The sequence below is a fragment of the Bufo gargarizans genome, chromosome 1, assembly GCF_014858855.1.
Source record: "Bufo gargarizans isolate SCDJY-AF-19 chromosome 1, ASM1485885v1, whole genome shotgun sequence".
Classification (NCBI taxonomy): Eukaryota; Metazoa; Chordata; class Amphibia; order Anura; family Bufonidae; genus Bufo; species Bufo gargarizans.
In genome coordinates, this window is record NC_058080.1 from 364715587 (window position 1) to 364734514 (window position 18928).

Below are 18928 nucleotides of genomic sequence, written 5' to 3' on the forward strand. Positions count from 1 at the left end.
TAATATTGGGGTCCGCTTCCATCCCGTTCTCCCTAAGGCTGATGTCCCATAGATCATGCAGCAGTTCGTCCAATGTATATAGCCAAAGGACATGACCAATATATGGGGGGTGAGTCCTTCCTATGCTCTGTTACCTCTGTTTGTCAATAGAAAAATATGACTGATGAATGTATGTGTTCGTGGTACTAGGGGAGTCGTTGTCATTGAACTTGACTGGCATCCCAAATACCTACGAGATTTTAATAAAAATATATTCCTGGTGGAGGGCATCTGCCCCGTTAAGTGGCGCTGATGGGACAGTATGGCCTCTATAGAGGAATGTGAGTTTGGGATATGATGACCTCAGAAGGGTATATTGCTGAGGAGATGCGGCAATTGCTCTGGAGGAATCATGTCGAGAAAAATGGGAATGTGGAGAATTTTTGAATTATATGGAGTGGAGAAATCCCCATAGATTGAATGGTGGAGGTATTTTGGAGCGGTGGGACGAACCCTTACCTATAAGAGACATGTCCGGAGACTCATGAAATAGTGACGGGGGAGGAGTCGAGTGACGCGGGTTTCAGGTAAACTAATCGCGTCTCCATGACGACACCTATGTCATTACCAAGGGACGGAAAGGACGCTTTTCAATGACGTGGAGCAAAGGTTGCCTCCGCATCATTGACAACTAGTGACGTCGGTTGAGGATATTTTTTCTATTGGCTGCTTGATCGAAGGAGACGCATGCGCATTGGAGATTCCGGGACGCCGAACGAAATTCGTCTTGGAGACGATTCGGAATGGAGGTGGACCCCAAGGACATTCCCTGTAGGAAAGGTAATAGATCTTAAGATTGATTTCACAAGATGTCACTAATTAATGACTACGTATATGCACCAATGTGATTAATGGCTGTACCTGGGGGAGGGCCCAGATAATTGATTAGGCACTATATAAGACACATGTTATTGTAACCACTTTATTGCTTGAGAAAGACTGGGAGCGGTCGAAACGTCGCACTTCCTTGCTGCTGTATGGAATAAATCCATTTTATTCACCATCACCTGAAGAGTGCTGCGGATTTCTTTATATATTGCTATTTGACTGTGGATCATCGGCCAGGATCCCGATCTGCTGGCACCAACATTACCGTGATATAAGGTATAATATATGGACTTTCCAAATTGGCCTTTTCTTTGGACATAGTAGTGCTGCCGGACCCATCTTTGTTAGTATAATATCGTTGGCATATAGTCCTATCTTATGATTTGTATCTCCAATTTTTACACCCGTAACCTGTGGATGAGCCCTTATACATTCCGCTAAAGGTTCAACTATTAGTGCAAAAATAATAGGAGAGAGGGGGCATCCTTGTCTTGTTCCGTTATTAATTGGGAACCGGTTGGAAAACATTCCATTAATAAAGACTTTAGCTGAGGGTTTCGAGTAGAGTGCACATATAGCTTGGGCAAATCGTCCCAGTATTCCAAACTTTGAATATCCCCAATGTACTTGATCGAACGCCTTCTCCGCATCCAGAGATGGGAGGAGAGAAGGCGCTCGTCTTGCCCCTTTGCAGTGGGAAGCTTTTTAAAAAACGGCAGGCTCTGGAGCTAGCATGTCTTGCGTCCGCTCAGCTCCTAAAATGTCACAGAGTTTTTTTTACCCTCCCCCCAGCCACTAACTTTAACAAACATTTATGGAAAAAGTAGAATAGGTGCTTCACAAATATGGCGCTGATTCTGCACACTATATTTCCAAATGTATTACACAAGACCGATATGAGCACTGATGAATCTCCCGATTCCCTTCATATAGTGTATTATAAAACTGCCTGCCTGCAGCCACCACTAGGGGGAGCTCAGTGCATAGGAATTTATGTAATGACTACTAAATGCTATAAACAAGCTATATGTATAATCTTGCACTGTGCTTCTGCTAGTAACAGCTGTTGCAAAATTTTGTGAATCTATGTTGGGAACAGGAGACACTGTTCATCTCTTGCCCTATAGCAGTTGCGTGGTGTGCATCCATGGTTTATATGCAACAACCTGGAACATATTGTGCAGGGGTCCAATTCTTACAAATAGGGCCCATGCATGATACACTCCGGGCATAGTAAAGCTCGCTGACATAGTGTGCGCTAGCCTGTCTTCACGCCTGATGTCAGAACGGACAGGACAATGGAACTGGAGTGACACTTTCAAGAACACCTGGGATTCATGGATTTTCTGCCAGCTTAATAATAATGGCTCTTTATGTTTGTGATGACCACAAAGCAGGAGGGATTTGTCACAGCTAAGGATATTATATATCATGCAATACCAAGTAGAACTATTGTTGTAGTTCTTTACATATAGGCTGAGAAGACTCTTCTTTCTGTGTCTACTAACTCTACAGTGACCAAATTAAAGGGGTATTTCATCTTGGTCTTTTATGGCATGTCCATACCATCCAGGTGTGGCTGCACCTCCGGGACCCTCCGGGTTCTTGTCCATGTCCACACAGGTACAGGACTGATTACAGTTACAATACAATTATCAGAGTGGTGTTTGTAATAAGCAGTGATCATCATAAGTCCAGGCCAGATTTTTCTGCCTAGGAAGTAAAGTAAGCTCCTATTGAATGAAACCAAGCAGAGACCGATCCTAAACAACCATGGACATTTGATACAGAAAGTATAATTAAATATTTTATAACTTTTCAATAGACCAAAAATAATTAGCTGAAACCTGAATACCCCTATTGAGGTGATAACTCTGGTGAAGCTGTAGGGCTCAATACCGCTCCCACAACTTGTCATTACTGTTCAGCTACCTGTCCTTGAGAAGAAACAAGTGGGCTTTAACTCCAGGTGCCCCTGCACTGGGTCCTGACATTGACCAGTGTCATGATGTAGTAGAGCAGCAATGCACATAGTGTCCTAATACTGAACAGTGTCAGAGCCCAGTATGGCAACACTTGGAGCTAAAGAGGGGCAAGGAAGGTAAGTATACGCAGGATTCTAGTCTGGGGTTGGATTATTTTTGTCTGGGATTTAATTATTTAAAGGGGTTGTGATAATCCAGGCCAGAATCCCCATCTAAATAAACAGGTCACAGGATGAACGACAGAAAAGTTGGAGTTGGATCTAGGAATGGGGTGAAGATGAATAATGTCCTCCACCCATCCAGCACGGGTGAAATACTAACCATGTCCAGCTGCTAAGGTTCTTAGAGGCTGGTAATTAAGAACAAGAGAGGGGTTTGTGATAGTAATCCAGGCCAGAAAGTGTTCCTAATGTACCAGGAAATGGTTATTCGAGTGCATCCCATCTGTAACAGAGAGTTTATTTGGGTACATTCTGTCTCGCAAAAGGATGGATTAGGCCCAAAAATGCCAGTCTATGCTGGTATTTAGCAGTGGAAGCTCGAGCAGTAGATTAGCCGAATTAGGATCCATTCACATGTCCGTATGTGATTTGCAGATTCGCAAAACACGGACACCGGCAATGTGCGTTCCGTATTTTGGCACTCTAATAGAAAATGCCTTTTCTTATCCGCAATTGTGGACAAGAATAGGACATGTTTTTTTTTTTTTTGCAGAACGGAATTGCGGATCGGCAAATGCCCCATTGAAAATGAATGGGTCCGCACCTGTTCCACAAAATTGCTGAACGAATGCGGACCCATTTTGCGGACGTGTCAATGGACCCTAAAGGAGTAATTTCCAATTTGTCCACATAGTTAATTTATTCACGGGTCTGTAAAATATGTGCATACAGTATTAACTATTTCATAGTGATTGCCAAGGATTTGCCACAATATGTGTATAATGATGATTGGCTGCTTTTTGTATAAAGTTTTCATAAACTAAATGGGTCACAAGCTGTTTGGTAGAGAAGCTTACTGTGCGCAGACCCCATCATACCTGTGTTGCGTCTGCTTCCCTCCATGCAGTGATCACTGCATACTTTTATGAATCTGAAACACCGAACGAAAGCAGGACTGTAGTCTCTACAGATTTAAAGTGGAACAGTGTCTAGTATGAATTAATTCAGAGGTCTGGTGTCTAATCAATATAGGGGGCCTGGTGTTCTGAAGTTATTTAGGGTTTTCATCTACTGTCTAATATGGGGTATCAATCAATTTGGGGGTCTGTGGTTTGATTAAATTGAGTGGCCTGGTCAAGGGTCTGAATTAGTGTTGCTGTTTAAGGTGGGGTTGAGCTGCAGGGTCAAAAATATCTGGGCAGCAAACTCTGCAGTTTACAGGAGAAGTTGTCATGGTGGTCTGGGACAGACGGGGGAAGAAAATGAGTCATTGGATGAAATTTTTATACATTCTGCTTATGAATCTGCATCTAAATTGGTATCACATCATTTTATAGTAGTGTATTACAGTATTATTGAGTATAATTTGCATGTGAATGCGTCTTTACCTGATGGTTGGGGAGGAGATATGTTTGTCCCGTCAGAGAAATTCCATGGAAAATACTCCAATATACAAGAATATAAATAACAGTGGTTACCTGAAGAACTGTTTCCCACATCCTTTGACAAAATAGTTATGGCAACCGTATGCCACACAGGTCATCGGCATACTGATCTTAACTGCGAACCTAGAAAGGATTAAAGAAAATAATTCCATGTAACACAGTAAGGAATCAAAAATATGGCATTATTTTCATATGTACCTCCAGGCTCCAGCCATGAAAACATGGCCTTATGTGCATTCTGGGACAGAACATAGCAAACAGCGTCTTATGTCAGTCCTATAAGAGTCTATTCAGACACTGCAATCATACTGGGGTAGATTTATCAAATCTGGTGTAAAGAAAAACTGACTTAGCTGCTCATAGCCGCTCAACCAATCAGATTCAACTTTTCATTTTCCAAAGGAGCTCTGAAAAATAAAAGGTGAAATCTGCTAGCATTATGTCAGTGTAGTTCAGTAGATTCCAGGGTCACACAGCCGTATAAATCAGTATAATGCTGGGCGATCCTATAAGAGGAGGGGAGGTCAGAACGGGACCTCTCACTGACACACGCTGCCAGTTTCTCGCATTGAACTCACTTGTAGGTGTCTGGCCTTGGCTCTGGTGTTGCTGCTTTTTCTGTCTCTATGGTTACAGACTACCAACACTATGTAGTCAGATTCTGCAGTCACGTTTTACTCCCCTCCATATGCCTATAGGCTAGCAAGGTGCAGAAACATTGCCTTACACGTTCAGGGTAGGTTCACACAGAGTTTTTTGCAGGACGTTTAGAGAGATTTTCCTGCAGGATTTTCAGCCAAATCCAGAAGAGAAGGACAGAAAAATAGAAGTCCTTCCTTTATATTTCTAATTCCTTTCAAATCCACTTCTGGCTTTGGCTGAAAAACCTGCAGAAAAATCTCTCACAAAAACGTACCCTCACAGTGAACCGACGCAGCAGTTTTCTGTGTGGGTGCCCCTTCATGTCTGGAAGGTAGTATTTATCACCTACACACAGTACAGGTGATAAGTATGAGAATGTGGGGGTCTGATCGCTGCGATCCCCAGCATTCCTGAGAACGAGGGGTCTCTAGGATCCCTCTCAATGGAGCAGTAGTGCTCATGTTGGTCCTTTACTTCTATGGGGCTAACAGATAGACACTGGAGCAGGCACCTGTCCTGTCACTGAGATATTTCACTATTGGTGAGCACTAGGGCTGCAGCTATCGATTATTTTTGTAATTAATCCGGACGCAAACGGATGCATTTGTGAGACGGATCCGTCTGACAAATGCATGGCAATACCAGATCCGTCTTTCCGGTTGTCATCCGGTATTTATTTTATTCTCATTTTTAAAGGTCCGTTTTGCTGGAACACTTAGGGCCGGATCCGGCATTAATACATTTCAATGGCATTCTGGCAAGTGTTCAGGATTTTTGGCCAGAGAAAAAACTGCAGCATGCTGCAGTATTTTCTCCAGCCAAAAAACGTAAGCGTGACTGAACTGATGTATCCTGAACGGATTGCTCTCCATTCAGAATGCATTAGAATAAAACTGATCAGTTCTTTTCCGGTATAGAGCCCCTAGGATGGAACTCAATACCGGAAAACAAAAACGTTAGTGTGAAAGTACCCTTCGGCCTCTTGCACACGGCCGTAGTTATGGTCCGCATCAGAGCTGCAGTTTTTGCGGCTCGGATGCGGACCCATTCATTTCAATGGGGCCGCAAAAGATGCAGACTGCACTCCATGTGCTGTCCGCATCTGTTGCTCCGTTCCGAGGCCCCGCAAAAAAAATATAGCATGTCCTATTCTTGGCCGTTTTGTGGACAAGAATAGGCATGTCTACAATGGGCCGCCCGTTCCGTAAATTACGGAAGGCACGCAGACGGCTTCCGTTTTTTGGCGGATCCGCGGTTTGCGGACCGCAAAAAACGGCATGGTCGGGTGCATGAGGCCTAATTCTACTGATTTTTTTATTCAATCGGAGTACTCTAATAAGTAAAAACTACAGTAATTAAAAGTAAATTTTCTATAAAAACTCATCAGCCCTCTGCCATCAGTCCCCCCAGTGCCATCAGCTCCCCCTCCCTTGCCATCTGCTCCCCACCAGTGTCATCAGTTGCCCCCCAGTTCCCCCTCCAATACAATTAGTTCCTCCAGCAGTGCCACCAGTTCCCCCTCTAATGCCACCAGCTCCTCCCCAATTCCCCAGCTCCACCCCCAATGCCACCAGCTCCTCTACTCCCCCTCCTAGCCATCAGTGCCCAGCCACAGCGCCAGTGAACTAAAATACTGCCGACATTCCAGAGATGTTCTATCTTCCTCTTTGTGCATTGCACTGTCCTCCTGACGTCATACAGGATCAGGTCATAGTGCATGTAAGCGCGCACTATGTCCTGACGATGTGTCAGGATCCAGTGCAGCGCTGTGCAGGCCAGCAGGTGACCACGGAGCGTGAGTTATAGCAAGCTCTTCACTCAGACTCAGTGGTCACATGGCACAAACGAATCATCGATGCAAAAAATTTGCATCGAGGATTTTTTTGTGTAGAGTTAATCGATTAATTTGAGCAATCGTTTCAGCCCTAGTGAGCACTATTAACCCCTTCAGGACCCTGGGATTTTCCATTTTTGCGTTTTTGTTTTTCACTCCCCGCCTTCCCATAGTGCTAACTTTTTTATTTTCCCATTCACATAGCCTTAGGAGGGCTTATTTGTTGCAGGACAGGTTGTACTTTCTAAAGGCACCATTTACGGTTGCATACCATGTGGTAGGGAGCGGGAAAAAAATTCCAAATGGGGTAGAATTGCGAAAAATACGCAATTCTGATAAAGGTTTTTTATATATTTTTTTTTACACTGTACACGATGCAGTAAAATTGACTTGTTATCGTCATTCTCCAGGTCAGTATGGTTCCAACGATACCACACTTGAATAATTTTTGTTGTGTTTTAATACTGGAAATTTTTTAGAATTTTTTTTCCATAAACATTTTCTGACCCCTATAACTTTTTTTGTAGTTATGTGTACAGAGCTGTGTGGGGGCTCACTTTTTGCGGGATAATCTGTTCTTTTCAGTGATACCAATTTTAAGTGTGTTTTTTTGATCACTTTTTATAAAAAAATTATTGGGTAGTTGAAGTGGCAAAAAAATGACAAATTGGCTGTTTTTATTTTTTCCCGCTATGCCATTTGCCATTAATATTGTTACATTTTAATAGTATGGGCATTTTCGCACGCGGCGATGCCCATGATGTGTATTTTTTTTCATTGGTTAAGCATTTTTATTTTAAGGAAAGGTGGGTGCGATTTGAACTTTTAGGTTTTTTTTATTAAAAAAGTTCTAGGGGTTATTGGAAAAAAGAAAAAAAAAGGTTTTACAAATATAAAAAAAATTTGTAAAAACTTTTTTTTTTTTCTTTTTTCCAGTCACCTTGGGTGACAACCACTGACAATCATTCAATTGCCTATAGTATTCAGCGATGGCTAAATAGCAATCATTGAAGACTTCAATTGCACTATATCAATACAAGGCTGCCACCTAGTGGCCTGTATTGATAAATACAGTTGCAAGAAAAAGTATGTGAACCCTTTGGAATGATATGGATTTCTGCACAAATTGGTCATAAAATGTGATCTGATCTTCATCTAAGTCACAACAATAGACAATCACAGTCTGCTTAAACTAATAACACACAAATAATTAAATGTTACCATGTTTTTATTGAACACACCATTCACAGTGCAGGTGGAAAAAGTATGTGAACCCTTGGATTTAACCACTACAGGACCGCCGCATGCAGGGATGCGTCCCGGCGGCGGCCCTGTTATTCCTCCTGGACGCGCCATCTCGCGTGTCGCGAGATTGCGGGCCCGGCAAAAGTTAAAGTATTTCGTCACCAGCCTGCCAGCCAATGATCAGCGCTGGCAGGCTGGTGATTTTCAAAAAAACGAATCAGAAGCCATTTAACACCTTATATTTAATGGCTTCTGTGCTCCTCTGCTGGTCCTTTTCGTCGGTTGGTCCCAGCAGAGGAGCACAGTTCACAGTGAGTACACCAAACAGCACACTTAGACCCCCGATCACCCCAATTAACCCCTTGATCGCCCCTGTCAATCACCTAGTTAAAGGGGAAAAAGTGATCAGTGTAAACTGTCTTTTTTTTTTTTCACTAGTATTGACGGTTAGGTTTAGGATAGTGTAGGCCCCTTTGTTAGGCAGTTAGCGTCGGTTAGAGCCCAGCCCCCCGCACTCACTGATTAGCTGATTAGCGTATCGCTAATCAGCATTTGTACCGATACATTAGTATCTGTAAGTGATCAGAACTGATCACAGTCAGATCTATAATAGTATTAGTGTCACCTTAGCTCACCCTCCACCCAAAACGCAGTGTTTGCTGGATCAGGCCTGATCGGTCGCCCACACGTGCGTTCACCCACGCCCCAGTGACAAAAAAAATTATTATTTTTTTGATCACTGCACAATCACTTTACAAGCGCTGCGGCGATAAAAAATAAATAAATCAGTTTTGATATTTTTTATCAATCGCAGCGGCCTCCGGTACTTCGCTAGCCTCCCATTTGTAAGACAGGCTTGCTTTTTTCCTTGGGTAGTCTCAGGGAATAGCCCCTAAATTAAGTTGTCCAAATGGCAAATAAGGGGTATTCTTCTGAAGAGGCCTACAGGCTTCTGACCCAGTCGGATGAGGAATGGGAACCCTAATCTGACGAATCCAGCAGGTCAAAATACGAACCTGTAGAAAGCAGTGGCAGTCTGACCCAAAGTTCGGACAAGGAGGTTGAGGTCCCTGATACCACCAGGCGTACCCGGCCCCGTGTTGCTAGACCACAGGTTGCGCAGGATCCGCTTCAAGGGCAGCAGAGTGGGGCTGGCGCTGTCGGATTACGTGGTGAGGCATCCACCAGCAGCGCAGCCCATCCTGGACCTAGTACCAGCACTGCCGTACAACATGGTGAAGTGGCGAGCACCAGAAGGGCAGTTGAAGCTGGTACGGTGGCACGTGCATTAGTTCCCCCGTCGCAGCCACCGCACAGACAGGTCCGTAGAGCCCCTAGAGTCCCTGAGGTGCCGGCAAACCTCGATTGGCAGCCCCCAACTTCAGCCGCACCAGTAGTTCCCCCTTTCACCGCCCAGTCTGGAGTTCGGGTTGAGACAGCTCAGATCGGATCGGCACAGTTTTTTTTTTAGCTGTTCTTGACTGCAGAGCTGTTGGACTTAGTCGTGGCAGAAACAAATCGATATGCCACTCAATTTATAGCCGCCAACCCGGGAAGCTTTTATGCCCAGTCTTTCCGGTGGAAACCCATCCAAGTTTCCGAAATTAAAACTTTTTTGGGCCTTCTCCTCAACAAGGGCCTAACAAAAAAAGCATGAATTGCGGTCATATTGGTCCACGAACCCAATTCATCACATGCCCATGTTCTCTGCTGCCATGTCCACGATTTGAGACCATCCTGCGTTTCCTGCACTTTAGTGACAACAGCACCTCTCGTCCCAGAGGCCACCCAGCTTTTGACCGGCTCCACAAAATTCGGCCCCTCATAGACCACTTTAACACCAAATTTGCAGATTTGTATACCCCTGAGCAAAACATCTGCGTAGAAGAGTCCCTTATACATTTTACCGGGCGCCTTGGCTTCAAACAATACATCCCAAGCAAGCGCGCCCGGTATGGGGTCAAATTGTATAAGCTCTGTGAAAGGGCCACAGGCTATATGCACAAATTTCGTGTCTATGAGGGTAAAGATCAGACCCTGGAGCCGGTCGGTTGCCCTGACTACCTGGGGAGCAGTGGGAAGACAGTCTGGAAATTGGTGTCACCCTTATTTGGCAAGGGGTACCATCTTTATGTGGACAATTTTTACACAAGTGTGCCCCTCTTCAGGCATTTGTTTTTAGAACAGATTGGCTGCTGTGGCACCGCGCGACCTAGTCGCCGGGGCTTTCCCCAATGGCTCGTTACCACCCGTCTTGCAAGGAAGGAGAGGGCTGCCTTGTGTAACGAAGAACTGCTTGCGGTGAAATGGAGAGACAAGCGTGACGTTTACATGCTCTCCTCCATTCACGCAGACACGACAATCCAAATTGAACGAGCAACCAGTGTCATTGAAAAGCCCCTCTGTGTCCACGACTATAATTCGCTCATGGGAAGGGTGGACTTCAATGACCAGATGTTGGCTCCCTATTTACTTTCCCGCAGAACCAGACGCTGGTATAAGAAGGTGTCTGTATATTTGATTCAATTGGCTGTATATAATAGTTTTGTTCTCTACAGTAAGGCTGGGAGAACAGGATCCTTCCTCAAATTTCAAGAAGAGATCATCGAGAACCTCCTATATCCAGGAGGTTCCGTGGCCCCATCCACCAGTGTAGTGAGCCGTCTACACGATCGACATTTCCCCAATGTCGTTTCTGGTACCTCAACCCAAGCGTCACCCCGAAAAAGATGTTGTGTCTGTAGCAGGAGTGGAATAAGGCGTGACACCCGCTATTTCTGTCCTGACTGCCCTGACCACCCTGCCCTATGCTTAGGGGAGTGTTTCCGGAAGTACCACACACAGGTACACTTAGCATAGGGATTGCATCTCACAGGACAGGCACACAGGGCTATTAGGGCCCATTCACACAAAGCTGCTGCAAACCTCTCCTTTCACCAGGGACAAAGTGCATAATGTACTTCACCACATATCTGGGCGATTTGCGCTTAGCACATTGTCCCATGGGGAAGGAGAGGTTTGTCTTAGGCTACTTTCACACTTGCGCTTGATCGGATCCGTTCTGAACGGATCCGATCATATTAATGCAGACGGAGGCTCCGTTCAGTACGGATCCGTCTGCATTAATAACTTTAAAAAAATTTGCAAGTGCGCAAGTAGCCTGCGCGGATCCGTTCAGACTTTCAACGTAAAGTCAATGGGGGACGGATCCGCTTGAAGATTGAGCCATATGGTGACATCTTCAAGCGGATCCGTTCCCATTGACTTACATTGTAAGTCTGAACGGATCCGCACGCCTCCGCACGGCCAGGCGGACAGCTGAACGCTGCAAGCAGCGTTCAGCTGTCCGCCTGTCCGTGCGGAGGCGAGCGGAGCGGAGGCTGAACGCCGCCAGACTGATGCAGTCTGAGCGGATCCGCATCCATTCAGACTGCATCAGGGCTGGACGGAGGCGTTCGGGTCCGCTCGTGAGCTCCTTCAAACGGAGCTCACGAACGGACCTATGAACGCTAGTGTGAAAGTAGCCTTATAAAAAGGGGAAAAAAAAGCAAAAATAAATCACCGGTAAGCAAAAAAGTTAATGTTCTGTTTCCAAAGTTCATAAAAGTTTATGTTCTGTTCAAATGTTATTATAAAGTTCGTGTTAATAAATAAATTTATTGCGGCCTGGTTTTTTCTTTTTTGTTTAGTTTTTTTTACCTTCTAGGTGGACCAACCGATCGACTAGCTGCAGCACTGATGTGCATTCTGACAGAAGCATTGCGCTGCTGTCAGATTACACAAAAGTCGGTGTATGCGGCGCTGCAAAAGATATGTTTGCCGAGGCTTATGAGCTGAGGGGCGGTGTTCATATGCTTTGGCAAACACTTTGTATATAAAAATGGAGAAATCGGGTTTGCCAGGGCATACGAGCTAAGTGGGTGTGGATGTTGGGCGGAGCTCCTATGTCCTGGCAGACATCTTTCCCCTCCTTTTTTTTTTTTTTTTTTTTTTTGGCACAGATTTTTTTCATCCACATTGATCGATGCAAATGAAGAAATCTGTGCCGTTCATTTTTTCTTTCAGCCCAGAGGCTCAACGAAAAAAAAATAATAATCTCATTACCTGTATGCTCAATATAAGGAGCAGGGCTGTGGAGTCGGTAGATAAATGCTCCGACTCCTCAGTTTTTTGTACTTCCGACTCCCCGACTCCGATGTATTTAATATGCAAATGTATTTTATACATTCCTTGAAGGAAAGAAAGAAGTTCTTCTAAGCTCGTCTAGCACAGAGAGGTAGTTGGGCAGAAGCTGCTGCCTTCTCCTTTGTGTGCTGATCTTCTGCTGAAGATAGGATCCAGGAAGGGACATTTATTTTAAAACATGTTTTTCCTAGAAGAATCCCATAGTCATGTTTGAAGTTTAAGATAACATTCTGAGTTTACACGTTTTATAGCCTTAGCTGAATGACGGCAGTTTTTCCAATGGTTTCCAGCTTCAGTCTTGAACTATTGACCCTCCATTCCCTTCACTTATACAAGTGTCTCTAGTCCTGCAAAACACATATTTACTTAATCCCTTATCAGTGAGAGGCTAGGTAAACCATGGGCATTGTGTTCCCTGTAACATCAGAACACAATACAATGGAAAGTATATGTATTGCCACTCCTAATTGTGCATTGCGTGCCATATAGTGAAGCATATGAAAAGCATGCTTCTTCACATCACTGAACGCGTTTGTTTTGCGGTTACGTGAGGCACTGCATGCATTGGCCTTTATTCTTACAGTAGAGAAGTCATTAATTATAACTGTTTATGAATTCGGACATTTAAACTTGCTTTTATTTATTTTTTATTCCAATTTAAATTTAGTAGGAGTCGGAGTCGGTTCATTTTTTACCGACTCCGACTCCAGGTACCCAAAATTGACTCCGACTCCTCGACTCCGACTCCACAGCCCTGATAAGGAGAATAGCAGAAACTCCTAATGCTGGCCATACATGTAATGATTGCGGAGACCCTCAAATGCCATGGCAGTACAAACACCCCAAGGTATTCGATGATGGGCATAGTGAGTTCATAGAAGTTTTTATTTTTTGTCACAAGGTAGCAGAAAATAAAGATTTTTTATTTTTTTCTTACAAAGTCTTGTCATATTCCACTAACTTGTGACAAAAAAATAAAAACTTCCATGAACTCACTATGCCCATCACGAAATACCTTAGGGTGTCTTCTTTCCAAAATGGGGTCACTTGTGGGGTATTTATACTGCCCTGGCATTTTAGGTGCCCTAATGCGTGTGAAGTAGTTTGAAATCCAAATGTGCAAAAAATGCCCTGTGAAATCCTAAAGGTGCTCTTTAGAATTTGGGCCCCTTTGCCCACCTAGGCTGCAAAAAAATTTCACACATGTGGTATCGCCGTACTAAGGAGAAGTTGGGCAATGTGTTTTGGGGTGTCTTTTTACATATACCCATGCTGGGTGAGAGAAATATCTCTCTAAAATGACAACTTTGTATTAAAAAAAATGGGAAAAGTTGACTTTAGAGAGATATTTCTCTCACCCAGCATGGGTATATGTAAAAATACACCCCAAAACACATTGTCCTACTTCTCCTGAGTACGGCGATACCACATGTGTGACACTTTTTTGCAGCCTAGGTGGGCAGAGGGGCCCAAATTCTAAAGAGCACCTTTCGGATTTCACAGGGCATTTTTTACACATTTGGATTTCAAACTACTTCTCACGCATTAGGGCACCTAAAATGCCAGGGCAGTATAAATACCCCACAAGTGACCCCATTTTGGAAAGAAGACACCCTAAGGTATTGCGTGATGGGCATAGTGAGTTCATAGAAGTTTTTATTTTTTGTCACAAGGTAGCAGAAAATAAAGATTTTTTATTTTTTTCTTACAAAGTCTTGTCATATTCCACTAACTTGTGACAAAAAAATAAAAACTTCCATGAACTCACTATGCCCATCACGAAATACCTTAGGGTGTCTTCTTTCCAAAATGGGGTCACTTGTGGGGTATTTATACTGCCCTGGCATTTTAGGTGCCCTAATGCGTGTGAAGTAGTTTGAAATCCAAATGTGCAAAAAATGCCCTGTGAAATCCTAAAGGTGCTCTTTAGAATTTGGGCCCCTTTGCCCACCTAGGCTGCAAAAAAATTTCACACATGTGGTATCGCCGTACTAAGGAGAAGTTGGGCAATGTGTTTTGGGGTGTCTTTTTACATATACCCATGCTGGGTGAGAGAAATATCTCTCTAAAATGACAACTTTGTATTAAAAAAAATGGGAAAAGTTGACTTTAGAGAGATATTTCTCTCACCCAGCATGGGTATATGTAAAAATACACCCCAAAACACATTGTCCTACTTCTCCTGAGTACGGCGATACCACATGTGTGACACTTTTTTGCAGCCTAGGTGGGCAGAGGGGCCCAAATTCTAAAGAGCACCTTTCGGATTTCACAGGGCATTTTTTACACATTTGGATTTCAAACTACTTCTCACGCATTAGGGCACCTAAAATGCCAGGGCAGTATAAATACCCCACAAGTGACCCCATTTTGGAAAGAAGACACCCTAAGGTATTGCGTGATGGGCATAGTGAGTTCATGGAAGTTTTTATTTTTTTGTCACAAGTTAGTGGAATATGAGACTTTGTAAGAAAAAAAATAAAAATAAAAGAAAATCATCATTTTCCGCTAACTTGTGACAAAAAATAAAAACTTCTATGAACTCATTATGCCCATCAGCGAATACGTCACTTTTATGGAGTTTCTACTCTAGGGGTGCATCGGGGGGCTTCAAATGGAACATGGTGTAAAAAAAGAAAAAAACAGTCCAGCAAAATCTGCCTTCCAAAAACTGTATGGCATTCCTTTCCTTCAGCGCCCTGCGTGTGCCCGTACAGCAGTTTACGACCACATATGGGGTGTTTCTGTAAACTACAAAATCAGGGCCACAAATATTGAGTTTGGTTTGGCTGTTAACCCTTGCTTTGTAACTGGAAAAAAATTATTAAAATGGAAAATCTGCCAAAAAAGGGAAATTTAGAAATTGTATCTCTATTTTCCATTAATTATTGTGGAACACCTAAAGGGTAACAAAGTTTGTAAAATCAGTTTGAGGGGTGTAGTTTCTAGAATAGGGTCATTTTTGGGTGGTTATTATGTAAGCCTCGCAAAGGGACGTCAGACCTGAACTGGTCCCTAAAAATTGGGTTTTTAAAAATTTCTGAAACATTTCAAGATTTGCTTCTAAACTTCTAAGCCTTGTAACATCCCCAAAAAATAAAATATCATTCCAAAATGATCCAAACATGAAGTAGACATATGGGGAATGTAAAGTAATAACTATTTTTGGAGGTATTACTATGTATTATAGAAGTAGAGAAATTGAAACCTGAAAATTTGCAATTTTTTTACACATTTTTGGTAAATTTGGTATTTTTTTTATAAATAAAAATTATTTTTTTAACTTCATTTTACCAGTGTCATGAAGTACAATATGTGACGAAAGAAAACAATCTCAGAATGGCCTGGATAAGTCAAAGCGTTTTAAAGTCATCAGCACTTAAAGTGACACTGGTCAGATTTGCAAAAAATGGCCAAGTCCGTAAGGTGAAATAGGGCCGAGTCCTTAAGGGGTTAAGAGTTTAATAAATAGATGTTACTTAGAGCAGTGTTTCCCAACCAGTGTGCCTCCAGTTGTTGCAAAACTACAACTCCCAGCCAAAGGCTGTCCGGGCATGCTGGGAGTTGTAGTTTTACAACAGCTGGAGGCACACTGGTTGGGAAACACTGACTTAGAGAACATACTTGGTGACTGGTTGCTGATTTATGGTGGAACCAACTTAAATTGAACCGGCAACTCCCCAACCACGCCAACATTTTTACCTAATCCCTTCCCTCCAGCCAGAGGTGTAACTTAAAGGGAACCTGTCACCCAAAAATCGCCTATTAAGCTGTTTACAGTACCTTATAGTGCTGTATAGTCGTTTCCTGATGCACTTTTTGTTAGTTTTGCAGCATGTATGCTCAGTCAGAAATCGATGTTATATTCAGCTGCTGCCCCGTGCTTCAAGTCAGGCTTGAAGTCACGGGGGCAGCGGCCTCGGCGTCTTACATGGCCCTCTCCCCGCCCCCTGCCTCTGTGACTGACAGCCGAAATCCGATTCCGGGACCGCGCTCAACGGCCGCATGCGCAGTAAAGGGCGGCAGGAGCGCGGTCCCGGCTGCCGCGCGTACTACGCGCCGTCTTACTTTCGCCGCACTGCGCATGCGCCCGACATCCTGTATCAAACGCGCCCGCGCCCAGATGCCGGGCGCGGGCGCGTTTGATACAGGATGTCGGGCGCATGCGCAGTGCGGCGAAAGTAAGACGGCGCGTAGTACGCGCGGCAGCCGGGACCGCGCTCCTGCCGCCCTTTACTGCGCATGCGGCCGTTGAGCGCGGTCCCGGAATCGGATTTCGGCTGTCAGTCACAGAGGCAGGGGGCGGGGAGAGGGCCATGTAAGACGCCAAGGCCGCTGCCCCCGTGACTTCAAGCCTGACTTGAAGCACGGGGCAGCAGCTGAATATAACATCGATTTCTGACTGAGCATACATGCTGCAAAACTAACAAAAAGTGCATCAGGAAACGACTATACAGCACTATAAGGTACTGTAAACAGCTTAATAGGCGATTTTTGGGTGACAGGTTCCCTTTAACCAGCATGTACTTTCTATAATACCGGTGTCTTCTTATGCACCACAAGGGCCCCCTCAGGATCCTGGGCCGGTAGCGACTGCTACCTCAACGCCCCTGTCTAATCATTTCAGTGCAAGTGTCAAGACATTGGGGCACATTTCTCAAGCTCGCCTGTTTTTAGGCTATTAATTATACAGGCGGATTTCCCTCCCCGTCTGTCTTTTGCTGATTATTTATCAAGCGCTTCAAAAATTAGACTAGGCGTATTGGCATTAGTCTGACCTCTAGTGGATCTTTATCAGAACAACAGGAGACTGGTGTAAATCGTACGCGCATGAAAATGTGGCGTAAGCGAGCTGAAATTAGGCGCACATCTTCATGAAAGTAGGCAAATTGTGGCCACCACTTAAACCAGAGGCAAGTAAGTTCACCAGCCCTGGAGTGGATTGGAAATTAGACTAATTTTTACGACTAATGGTACGGCTACACAACGACAATAAGTCACATGACAAAAGGGGCTCAACTACACTGCGACATGTGTTGCGTGACATTTATTGCAATGATAGTCTACGTATGGTGTCGCACTGTGAAATGCAACCTAACACAACAGGCGCACATCCAACTTGGACAGATTCTTGCGCGACTGTCATGTCGCAGTGCGACACCATAGACTATCATTACAAAAAAATGTAGTCATTTAGTCCTAGCCCTAAATCAGGCGCAAAATCATGGGCACTTACATAAATAGGCCACAAAATAGGCGCAAAAGTTAGACAAATAGGCGAAGGAGGCACAAGTGGGCGTTTTCAGTAGTAAGTGCTACTAACAAAATTAGTCTAAAACAGAATTTTTACGCCTAAAAAGTCAGAGGCAGGCGCTATAGTAAACGTGCCCCATTGTTTGTGGGCAGTGTCAGTAAACTCCAGTCATGGAGCAGCCGCAGGTGAGCCGCATGCGTTTATACAACACGGACGTGCCTACCAGGAAGATGGCAGACGAGCACCATTACTGGCGACATGTTCTAGAAAGTCAGTGGCAGCCATACTCACCCCAGTCACAAGTGTAATGTGACGAGAGGAGCCAGCTATGCTGGGACCCCTTCCTATTGGAGGTCGGCTCGTCTGTAGTAGAAGCGCATCCTACACAGGCAATGGCTGGGGCAGCTATCCTCCCCGTATGGGGCCTTCCCGGCAGACAGGCAGTAAGGCGGACACCTAAGGACAGGAAAGGCCTCGTGCTGTGAGAGGAGACGAGGCTATTGGCGCTGGCGCTCGTGTCCGGTTGCAGCCATGGATGATGATGAGGAGACTTACCGGCTGTGGAAGATTCGGAAGACCATTATGCAGGTGAAGGAGCAGGTGGTGACACTCAGCATGGCCCCTGCCATGGCCGGCCAGTGTGTGTGGGGAGATGCACTCACACACGTGTCTATGGACGAGTATGTCCCAGTAGTCCCACTATGAGTGGCATGGCTGATAGCAGGAAACAATAGACTGTGCTGTGGATGTGACATTTTCCTGGGGTACGGCATACATATTAGGACATCGTCAGACATCATCCACAACTCCATCCTCCGTCAGGCAAAACTCCATCAGCCCTCAGACATCAGACAAAACTCCGTCCTCCGTCAGGCAAAACTCCATCAGACATCAGACAAAACTCCGTCCTCCGTCACCCAAAACTCCATCAGACCTCAGACATCAGACAAAACTCCGTCCTCCGTCACCCAAAACTCCATCAGACCTCAGACATCAGACAAAACTCCGTCCTCCGTCACCCAAAACTCCATCAGACCTCAGACATCAGACAAAACTCCGTCCTCCGTCACCCAAAACTCCATCAGACCTCAGACATCAGACAAAACTCCGTCCTCCATCAGGCAAAACTCCATCAGACCTCAGACATCAGCCAAAACTCCGTCCTCCGTCAGGCAAAACTCCATCAGACCTCAGACATCAGACAATACTCCGTCCTCCATCAGGCAAAACTCCATCAGACCTCAGACATCAGACAATACTCCGTCCTCCGTCACCCAAAACCCCATCAGACCTCAGACATCAGACAAAAC

At 44.6% G+C, this 18928-nt stretch overlaps 2 protein-coding genes across 4 annotated transcripts in view; one reads left to right on the plus strand and one right to left on the minus strand.

The window, feature by feature from the left end:
* Window positions 1-18013, minus strand: part of LOC122920184 — a 60360-nt gene extending 42347 nt beyond the window's left edge. The window contains exons 1-2 of one of the 3 annotated variants that reach the window (XM_044269457.1): window positions 17910-18013; window positions 4492-4581 (exon numbers count right to left, since the gene is read on the minus strand). In XM_044269457.1, the coding sequence (XP_044125392.1) occupies window positions 4492-4562 (71 nt within the window). In that variant the 5' untranslated portion in view covers window positions 4563-4581; window positions 17910-18013. The remainder of the gene's footprint in view (window positions 1-4491; window positions 4582-17909) is intronic. The other 2 variants (XM_044269466.1, XM_044269474.1) reach the window with 2 other exon arrangements.
* Window positions 18014-18040: 27 nt separating this feature from the next.
* The window catches only part of POLR2E (RNA polymerase II, I and III subunit E), a 39889-nt gene continuing 39001 nt past the window's right edge, over window positions 18041-18928 (plus strand). The window contains exon 1 of the mRNA XM_044269486.1: window positions 18041-18206. Within this exon, the coding sequence (XP_044125421.1) occupies window positions 18150-18206 (57 nt within the window). The 5' untranslated portion in view covers window positions 18041-18149. The remainder of the gene's footprint in view (window positions 18207-18928) is intronic.